This window comes from Limulus polyphemus, unplaced genomic scaffold (genome assembly GCF_000517525.1).
Source record: "Limulus polyphemus unplaced genomic scaffold, Limulus_polyphemus-2.1.2 Scaffold1511, whole genome shotgun sequence".
Classification (NCBI taxonomy): Eukaryota; Metazoa; Arthropoda; class Merostomata; order Xiphosura; family Limulidae; genus Limulus; species Limulus polyphemus.
Genome location: NW_013667121.1, coordinates 189,764 through 200,576, shown reverse-complemented (window position 1 = coordinate 200,576; position 10,813 = coordinate 189,764). Strand labels below are relative to the sequence as shown.

Here is a 10,813-nt window from a genome sequence, read left to right as displayed (position 1 = left end):
AGCGTGTCAAAACTAACATGAATATTATATGAAAAACTTGTGGTCACTTGCGAATCCAGGTACTGTTTACCCGAACATCATTCATGAGTGATATTTATCATATTCAATCTTTACAAAGGTTAATTTCCTTTAAAATCTTCCGATGGATCAGAGATAGGATAGAACGCTAAATTTTGGGGTTCGATTTTTCGTGGTGGACAGAACGCAGATAGTCCATTGTTTAGCTTTACGCTAAAACAAACAAACAAACAATTTTCATAAGCAAGCTAGTGTATACTTATGCACCTTATGTCTTCACTGAATCATATTACTTATACTTCTAATCATAAAATGCCCCCCAGTGGCACAGCGGCATGTCTGCGGACTTATAACGCTAGAAACCGGATTTCGATACCCGTGGTGGACAGAGCACAGATAGCCCTTTGTGTAGCTTTGTGCATAATTCCAAACAAACAATCTAATCATAAAATTTTAATTGTTTCGGCCATTAATTGCGTAATTTTTTGTAAATCTATAATATATAATTGTCCTTTATATCATAAGACTGTTTTGTGTATGAGATTTATTCCTCGCAGTTATGAAAGATGGGAATTTAAGGACGGGATCAATACATTAAAATATGGAGATATGTTTTGCATTGCGGTGAAAGCCACTATTATCCCAGTTCCGCTTGAAGGCACTGAACGTGTGGCGTTACTAAGATACGTCCTGACCTATATCGTTGTAGCCTAGCAAAGTTCACGTGAAAAGATTGTGGGATGAGCTTAACTCCCTTAAGCTGAGGTTTATAGAAGATACCCCCACCCCTTGAGATAGGTCGGCGACCTTGAACATCAATTTCTGATATGGGCGGTGTAGTTTGGGGCTGCATTCTTTTGTGTTCCGCCTGCCAGTCACGCCTACTGCGATGACCGCTATGGCCTTAGTGCAGCGGTATGATATACTATATTCCTCCGCTACGTCACGTATGAGGTAATTCAAAATAGAATTACAGTTGGAGAACGCTTCACACGTTTTGTTATATACATAGGTATATAATGAAATATATGTATCTTGTTATTTACTTATTATGTAAAGCGGCATATATAGTTTGATATTTGAGATTTTTTCTTCAGAACAGATTTACACCTACGTAGTCCAAGTGGCTCATGCTGGTATACTTTCATGAAAATTATCGCAGATGTGAGTGGCCGCCATCTTAGATTACATTCTTGGCGCGCTTGTCTTTTATGATTATCGTTTTAGTGCTAAGTGTCGCAGAATGACTACAGTTGCTGTTAGAAGACAGCAGCAAGATTACGTAGTACCTAGCAGTGCCTCACAAGTAAGTATTTAACAAATTTAAAAGGTTAAAATTAGAACTGTTTATTTGAAATAGTCTTGACGCTATTTTTTATTCACACCCCTTTCTTTCGTGACTCCGCCTATGTAGGAAATCCAGCCATCCCCTTTGGCGCTTTTGGCCGCTACGTGTAGCAAGATAGGGTCACCAGTGGATGAGGGTGGTTCATCAACCGTCAAAGTGGTGGGTGAAAGTCAAGTTTTACCGAGTGGAGACATAATCGCAACGTCCAGAGGACCAACACATTTTATTCCAGTTCCGGCACAAGCGTTAGGGTTGTTGAATCCCGACGGAACAGTGACTCAGGTCGCGGGCGTGAACGGACAGTCGGCTCAGCCCGCGGCTTTGACAGTGTCTGCAGCCGGAATCAAATCTCTCCCATCATGTGTTTCTGTTGGAACTCCTAATCCTCAAAATGGTGTCCCTGTGGTTTCTGTCAATGGTCAGTTATTTCCTCAGGGGGCACAAACTCTCGTAACCCACCCTCAAACTGGAGGAAACATAACATATAGCATTATATCAGCGGACCAGCTCCAGAACTTGCAGATCGACGGACAGGGAGCCATTTATATTCCAGGAAACGTCAACCCGGTGGCGGCGGGTCAGATCAACGGAAACCAAGCAGTTCTCACTTCAAATGGGCAGACTTTTGTCCGTGCCCAGAATGCTCAAACACCCTCATCAGTTGCTCTACAGAATAACGGGACAACAGTGTTGCAAGGTGTTCAGGGAATCGGTAACGTGAACAATATTACACTTGCGCCTCTTGGTGGCCAAAATGTAGCAATACGTCAAGGAAATATTCTTCAGGCTTTTCAATTTCCTATGAGTGCCATGCAGCAGACCATACCAGTTCAGGTTCCGGTATCAACAGCAGGAGGCCAGACGGTACTACAGACAGTCCACCTTCCCTTTCAAGTTATACAGGGTGTTGGAGGAGGTAATATGTTGACCTCAACTGGACAACCAGCCCAGGTCATGACTCAACTAGCTGCCACACAAATGCCAGTTCAGATGGCCCAGGTAAGCCTAAAGATATCAGTTTTGTTAATCTGTGAAATTGTTATTTGTATTCCTATATTTATTTAGTATGTGAATTCAGCAGCGCGTTATTAACATAATGAAACATTTTGAAAATGGAGTATGGTAATTACGTGAAAACTTGTATGATGATAATCATAATGTGACTTCAAATTTCAAAACAACTTGCACAAAGTTTACTGAAAATGTTTATACCACTACTTTGAGAACTTCATCAAACAAATTATCACATAATGTTTTCTCAGCTCTAAAGTAAAAGAGATATTTTGCACTAGTTAAACTTGGCAAAATTCCTCGATTTAATATTGTGTGTTTAATTTTAAATTTGTAACAGAGGTTGCACAAATACATGAACTAACATTTGTTCACAAAAATTAACTTGAGAACTTTGGACCTTGGTTAGGAAACCCTCTATGAATTCTCACCATAGTATTATAACAGTGAGTGACTAGAACATGTGCTTCAAAAGGTTTTTTTTGTGCCTTTTATTGTAAAATTCGATATGGAGCAGGAGGTGTATTTATTAATAATACTTGTCCAGAAGTTCCCCTATTTAACCAAGATTATTTTGGTCAATTTGAAATTTGGAAGTACATCATATTGGTGGGGTTTGGGGAAAGACAAGTTAATTGGACTGTTGGGTGGCTAGGTGAGAGAAAGCAAAAGGTTTCATCAAACTTGACACTTCTTACTAGTGGAGTGCCTCAGAGGTCAGTGCTTGGATCTTTGCATTAACAATAGTGATAGGGACATAATTAATAAATTAGTAAAGTTTGCTGATGGCAAAAACTTGTGTATTTGATGTATTTATAGCTGTACTGAGAGTGTTGAAGTATTACAGAAGGACTTGGATCAAATGATAAACTGGACATATATTTGGTAAAAGATCTTTGATTATAGTATATGAGGTAATTAATACATTTTGATTGACATAATTTGGATCACACAGTTAATATAGATGGGAGCCAACTCAACAACATGACTGAAGTGAAGAAGAGGATCTTGACATACTGGTGGATAAGTTACCCAAGCCAATGAAGGGTGCTCTGTTGCTATTAGTACAGTTAATATAATTTTAGTGTATTTTTATAGGCACATTGATTACAAGTCAAAACAGTTAATTATTTCTATACATATCATTAGTTATGCCTCTTTTGGAATACTGTGTATGGTTTTGGTTTCTTTATATAAGAATGTATAATGAATTATTGGAAAGGGTTTAGAACAGGGATAAAATGATTCCAGAAATGGAAGGATTATCTTATAGCAATTAGTTTAAATGTTTTAACTAATTTTCTCTTGAGAAAACAGGGTAAAAGGTGATCTTATCCTTTGTAAAATTATCTGGAGGATTGATAAGATAAAGGCTTCTGGTTTCTTTGTGTAAGTCAGGTTTTCTTTATTTTCCTAACAGGGTAGTTGACTCATGGAATGAGTTGTCATTGATAGTAGTGAAGACCAGTACTTTAGATGGGTTTAAGAGAAGAATCAATAATTTCCTGAAAAATAAAGGGTGGGTTTAAATTTCTACTTTTTCCTAAGGGTGGGTGTGAAAGAATAGCCTTGAAAAACCAAATAGTCTCTTGCTGTTTATAGGTTATGTTAAAAAATATGTTTGTGAAATACAGTATTTGTTCAATATTTTTATCATAGCAATGTACGTACCAGAACTTACATTATGACTGATGCTAAAGTAGTAAAGAATTAATAGTAAATTTTCAAATAAGTTCTAAGATGTTAGATTTACAGAGTAGCTAATGTAGTGTTGCAGGTATTTTGTGGTCACTGAAATGATTGTCTTCAAATCAGTAAGAGTTACAGTTCATATTGTATTAAGAATGATAAGTTCATGTTTCTTAACAAGGGCTTGAGGTTAGTAATGAACCATTTTGAGCATCCATTTGATTAATGTGGATACTTGATGAATCAGTGATACTTTTAAGTTACGTGAACAGCTTTTCTGTTTAATAATACAGAAGAATAAGTTAATAGCATCAAAGCTACATGTCCTGTATAAACACATAGGTTTGCTGTGGTAAATGAAATACTACCCAAACATCATAAAAGCTGTTGATGATCAGAGTTGTATATAAGATACATCAATGTAAACCTCACATTACACAAATAGTTTATTATTTTCTATTTATATAACACATAAACATACTTGTCACTATACAATTATGTGTTTTACTTGCTAACTTGTTACCAGAAGTCTTAAGTATAATGTATAGATGGTATCACATTTAGTCACTTCATAGGAGAGAATAGCTTATATCAGATCTTTAAAAAAAATTACAGCTTGTATCCCAAGGACAAATACAACAAGTGCATATGGGAGCTCCTTTCCAGGTTTTGCAACTAGCTCAGAATCCAGCTCAAAACTTGGCTACATCAACCACTTGGACAACAGCTACTGGAACTCCAGTAGTTACCTCCATCTCATCCTCAGAAACCACTGGTACTAGCCAGGGTCAGACTGGGACAGCCAACACTACTGTAGTGGCTGGTGGTCAGCCAGTTAATGTCCACAACATTCAGATACCTACTGGGCAAGTTGTGCAAGGTCATCAAATAGGACAGATTATCTCTCCGGGTAATGCTGCTACTTGGTGGCCATCACCTGCAATCAGCGTTTCTAACCTGGCTGGACTCAGGTCATCAAATGTTGTTCAGGTCAGTCCAATAACTTGCTACAATAATAGCTTAGCCAATGAAGTTTTGATAATAATATTTACATAACATTTAGTTTAGTTGACCAAGTTTTAATAATTATACTTAGTAACATCCAGCTTAGCCAATGAAGTTTTAACAATAATATTTACATAACATTTAGTGTAGTTGACCAAGTTTTAATAATTATACTTCGTAACATCCAGCTTAGCTAATGAAGTTTTAACAATAATATTTACATAACATTTAGTTTAGCTGACCAAGTTTTAATAATTATACTTAGTAACATCCAGCTTAGCCAATGAAGTTTTAATAATTATGTAAATATTATTGTTACAACTTCATTGACTAAGCTGGATGTTACTAAGTATAACTAAACTAAATGAACTTCATTGGCTAAGCTGGATGTTACTAAGTATAATTATTAAAACTTGGTCAATTAACAATAATATTTACATAACATTTAGTTTAGTTGACCAAGTTTTAATAATTATACTTAGTAACATCCAGCTTAGCCAATGAAGTTTTAACAATAACATTTAGTTTAGCTGACCAAGTTTTAATAATTATACTTCGTAACATCCAGCTTAGCCAATGAAGTTTTAACAATAATATTTACATAACATTTAGTTTAGTTGACCAAGTTTTGATGATAATAGTTTGCAACATTCAGCTAAACCAGTGATGTTTTAACAATAATCTAACCTATATAAAAGCTAGTGTGTGTGTGTGTGTGTCACGTCACGCTTGATTTCTTGAAATAGGAGGAGCCATAAAATCCAAAATGCATTGATCCAAATAGAATAGTTTGATTACTGTGTGCCCATATGATTTTAGTGATGAGGGTGGAAGGGGGCCATGAGAGGGTGGTATGGGGGTGCCGTGAAACTATAAGTGTTGTGAATGTTGGTATAATAGGCCTAAAGTAAAGATGTAGTGTGGGATCACCTAGCCTAGAGCCAAGTGCATAAAATTTATCATTAAAGTAAAAATATAAATTCAATTTTAAACTTAAATCATTTTCGACTAAAGCTATTTTCTGTTATATCACCAACGTTTTTAATAAAAAACGTACCTCCTTAATCAACAGAGACTCATAGTTAAGAAATCAATAAATATTTTTCCAGTTTTGTTGTCTAAATATTTCATTTTATACTTTCAGTACATAGACTAACAACAATATTAGGTTATACTTTTATTCCTAAGCAACATGACATAAAAGCCATTGTTGGAAGGTAGTGTTACCAAAATGCACTGACTTTTCTATATATTAGAAGTTGTTAATCTAACTGATTTTTACCAATAATTATTCTATGAATATCCTATGAATTCATTTCATGAATGATCTTAATTTTGATTGGCTCACAGTAGAATTTACCAACGTTTGATTTGACTGCCTCGACTGCACTTTTGCAGCTCTTTGTTGGTCAAGCTTGATTTCACAAAATTTATTTATTTCAGTCAGCTATGAAATGTGAGATTAGGGTATATTATGGGGTGGAGTGGGGGTGGTAGTACTTGCCCCGTCATTTTTGACGGGCTATATACTAGTACTTACATAACATTCAGCTTAGTTGATGATATTTGAACAATAATTATTCTGTAACAGTTGAACAACTTGCCACATGGAACAGCCAGGAGTAATATTTTGACATAGTTACCTGTAATTGTTTCTTCTACTTTTCTGCCTAAATATTTGAAACAGATCAACTTTCCCCTTGTATTATTCTGGCTGATTGGCTCTGAATCTTTCTACATATTTTTTTTGTGTGTGTGTGTTAGATTTTAAAATTGTTAATCTAAAAAAAAAAAACCTAATAAATTTGTACTGAACCAAAGTTGCATGTTAGTGATATGGTGCTTTAAGCAACCCCAGTAATCAGGCTGTAAGCTTCTTTCTAAACACAAGACCAACAGGTTCTATATATGCGTGTGTATTAAAAACAGGCTGATGAAAAATAAAACTAACTTGTTAGATGTATCTTAGTAAACTGGAATGGTGAACTGCAAACATTGACCAAGCAATCTAGAATTATTTGTTTATTTAAAGAAGGTCTGGTAATACACAATAGAGGTGTCGGTTGTTGAAGAGAAAAAAAGGACAAGTGTGAATAAGAGAATTTGAATAAAAGACACTTTTGATAAATTAAGCTAAGTCACAAGTTCAAACAAACCCATTAGTTTCGGATAGTGTAGTTACTGAATAGATCAATTAATGCACACTGTAAGCTGAAAATCCAGAAATTCCTTTAAAATTAAAGCTATTCTATTAAAAAGACCTGTTCTCTGCATTTTGGAAGTATTTTAAGACACAATTTTTACCTGGGCCAAAGACAAGTTAATGTTTTTTATAACTGCAATATCTCTCGGTTGTGGAATGTGTATTCTGTTCTTACATGTGACTAGTCATTCTGTTAAGTTTAGAAATGAAGATTGTAAAATAAATCTTTTTATGCACAATCCCTCATAGTCAGAGGTTTTGGACTTTTATATATTTGACTTATGTAGCAACTGTAAGTTATTATTATTATATTAATTTTCTGGGGGGCATGACCCCATAGATTGAGCTACTTTGCAACTATGTCCTACACCACTGCTCATTAGTACAATGACAATACAACCCTATTGCTCAATGAGGATATAACCCCCTTAATGCAATGGAAATACAATGTACTTAGTATAATGAAGATACAACCCTCTTAGTACAATGAGGATACAGCCCTATTGTTCAATGAAGATATAATCCTCTTAGTACAATGAGGATATAACCTACTTAGTGCAATAAGGATACAAGTATTTTGAGCTGTTGTAGATATTAATGAGTTCAGTTTAATTTCTGAAATCATGTATTTAACTACAATTTCAAGTATGCTGTTCATTAGATTCTCCCTTATTAGTGATTTATAATAATATTTACGTAAAAATGAAAAATATTTCATAGCATATGATAACAGAAATCAGTGTTCACAAAAAGTGTGAATAAAAGACTACATCATGTATTTGAAGGTTGACAACAAAAGACTACATCATGTATTTGAAGGTTGACAACAAAAGACTATATCATGTACTTGATGGTTGACAATAAAAGACTACATCATGTACTTAAAGGTTGACAATAAAAGACTACATCATGTACTTGAAGGTTGATAATAAAAGATTACATCATGTACTTGAAGGTTGACAAGAAAGACTACATCATGTACTTGAAGGTTGACAATGAAAGACTACATCATGTACTTGAAGGTTGACAACGAAAGACTACATCATGTACTTGAAGGTTGACAATAAAAGACTACATCATGTAATTGACAGTTGACAATAAAAGACTACATCATGTACTTGACAGTTGACAATAAAAGACTACATCATGTACTTGACAGTTGGCAATAAAAGACTACATCATGTACTTGACAGTTGACAATAAAAGATTACATCATGTACTTGAAGGTTGACAATAAAAGACTACATCATGTACTTGAAGGTCAACAATAAAAAGACTACATCATGTACTTGAAGGTCGACAATAAAAAGACTACATCATGTACTTGAAGGTTGACAAGAAAAGACTACATCATGTACTTGACAGTTGACAATAAAAGACTACACCATGTACTTGACAGTTGACAATAAAAGACTACATCATCTACTTGAAGGTCGACAATAAAAAGACTACATCATGTACTTGAAGGTTGACAACGAAAGACTACATCATGTACTTGAAGGTTGACAATTAAGTTAAAGTTAAGATTGTGAATGTTATCAAGTTAGCTTTCAAGATTAACTTTATGATCAATGTGTACATTTTGAAAAGTAATTAAAAAAAGTAAAAAAGTTTGTTTGTTAAATCACAATAATTTTGTCTCTTATTAATATTTAGCAAATGTACAGAGTCATGTGCTGTAAACTTTGAGCCTTATTGTTCTAGGTTCAGGGGATTCCAACTATGAATGGAATCCAGCTACAAGGTCAGCAAGGTCAGTACCTGAGCATTTCTCCCAATGGGAGTGTCATAGCTACTCCACACATCCAGACTGGTGGTCAACCTCAAGTAACTGGGCCAGTAAGTCCGATACATGCACTACAGACCTTTGGAGGGACTCAACTTATTGGTAAGTTCAGAGTTGTTACATGTATTCCAGATGATACTACCACAGAACATTCATTCAAATTTTAACATATGGACAACAAGGGATCAACCATTTTGTACACAAAGACTGTCCTGCACACCCAATCCCCAAGAAAAAGAAAAAGAAAAAAATTAACCCTTTACATTTCAGAAAATCTTTGATTGCTCTCTTGAACTCTTGTAAAGTGTTGGCTTCCACTACTACTGAGTCAACTCATTCCATAAGCGAACCATCTTGTTAGAAAAATAAAACTGTTATAATTAAAGCCTAGCCTTTCCTTTCCAGATCTTAAAGATGAATCCTATAGGTCCTATTGTCTTCAAAATACACCTCAGAGACATTGGAGATATTTGTACTTTCAATATCTCAGATAATCTTGTAAATGTATCCTTAGACAAGATTATCAGTCACTCTATTAAATATTAACTGTGTGATCCAAATTATGATAACATGCAATACTTTTATATACTTTTCTTCATACTTTCTTTTGATTGACATTTAGACGCAAATACATGAGTGAATATTTTTTCATAAATTTTCTGTCAAGTTTGAATCATCTGAAATCAGTAGCTTAATTTCCTTAGACTGGATAAAACACTTAATAAAAAAATGTTAAAAATATCTGGGGTGAAATAACATTTTTCATCCATGTTTATTGTCTTGGCTTGTGACGAAGTAGAATCTGGTTTCACACCATGACAACCTTTGCATATAAGCAAGACCAATAGGATCCTGTGATGAAGATGCTACTACTTCAGGACCAACAATGAGAACAGGAGTGTAATTTGACAAAGAATGTTACCAGAAACACTTTCTGATATGGTACATTACCTCCTCTCACATAAATAGCTATTTTTGTTCAGTGCTGCCCTCTGTATGCAAAACTTTTTTCAGCATGTCACAAGCCTTGAAGCCTCCACTCATGTGGAATTGACTGATTCCAATGGTCTCGCATGCAAATCATCATGCAACAACCCTCCACCAATAAGAGTGCGACATACTGTCTTGATGCACGTGACTCCCTCAGTTTAAATTTGCCGAACAATCACTTCTTCTTTGGCAGTACTCGTGTTGTAACATTTAGTTTGTGATCTCTTCAAGTGTTTTATTTAAATTTTTTTTACAGTATCTTTGTATTTATTTCTCTCAACAACGTTTTATTATACAGTAGTGACACTTGTAACTTGTTGAGTTATTCCGAAGTGGAGTTATTTTATATTTCTACCCGTTTACAGAACTTATTACTTCATTACAAAAACTTTTTATTTATTGCTGCCAACATAGTTGTGTTTGGTTGTTCATTTTGCATTATGAATTCTACATTATCTCTTTTGAGGTAATGTGTTCTATCAGCACATTTACACAAGCTTCAGGTAGCGGTACTCTATGGGAAGTTTTTCAACTTTACTTTATCATGGGATTGATCGTCCAATGAGCTGACCTTCATTGGACCTCGCCTCAAATTTGTGGAACTACACATTTTGACTTACAGTCCGCTGACTTTGGAAAGATAAGGCGTTATACTGTTAAGGTTTTTGAATAATTTTATTTTTAATATAATTACCTGTAGTTATTTGAGTTCTATAACATAAGTTTCATTAGATTGGTCGATACACATAGTCCAGTTCAGGTT

General features: G+C 34.8%; 1 protein-coding gene across 1 annotated transcript in view; it reads left to right on the top strand.

Moving 5' to 3' along the window:
* Nucleotides 1–1,137: 1,137 nt before the first annotated feature.
* The window catches only part of LOC106463898 (transcription factor Sp4-like), a 15,223-nt gene continuing 5,547 nt past the window's right edge, over nt 1,138–10,813 (top strand). Inside the window, exons 1-4 of the mRNA XM_022391531.1 lie at nt 1,138–1,324; nt 1,433–2,365; nt 4,682–5,056; nt 8,979–9,162. Of these exons, the coding sequence (XP_022247239.1) occupies nt 1,262–1,324; nt 1,433–2,365; nt 4,682–5,056; nt 8,979–9,162 (1,555 nt within the window). The 5' untranslated portion in view covers nt 1,138–1,261. The remainder of the gene's footprint in view (nt 1,325–1,432; nt 2,366–4,681; nt 5,057–8,978; nt 9,163–10,813) is intronic.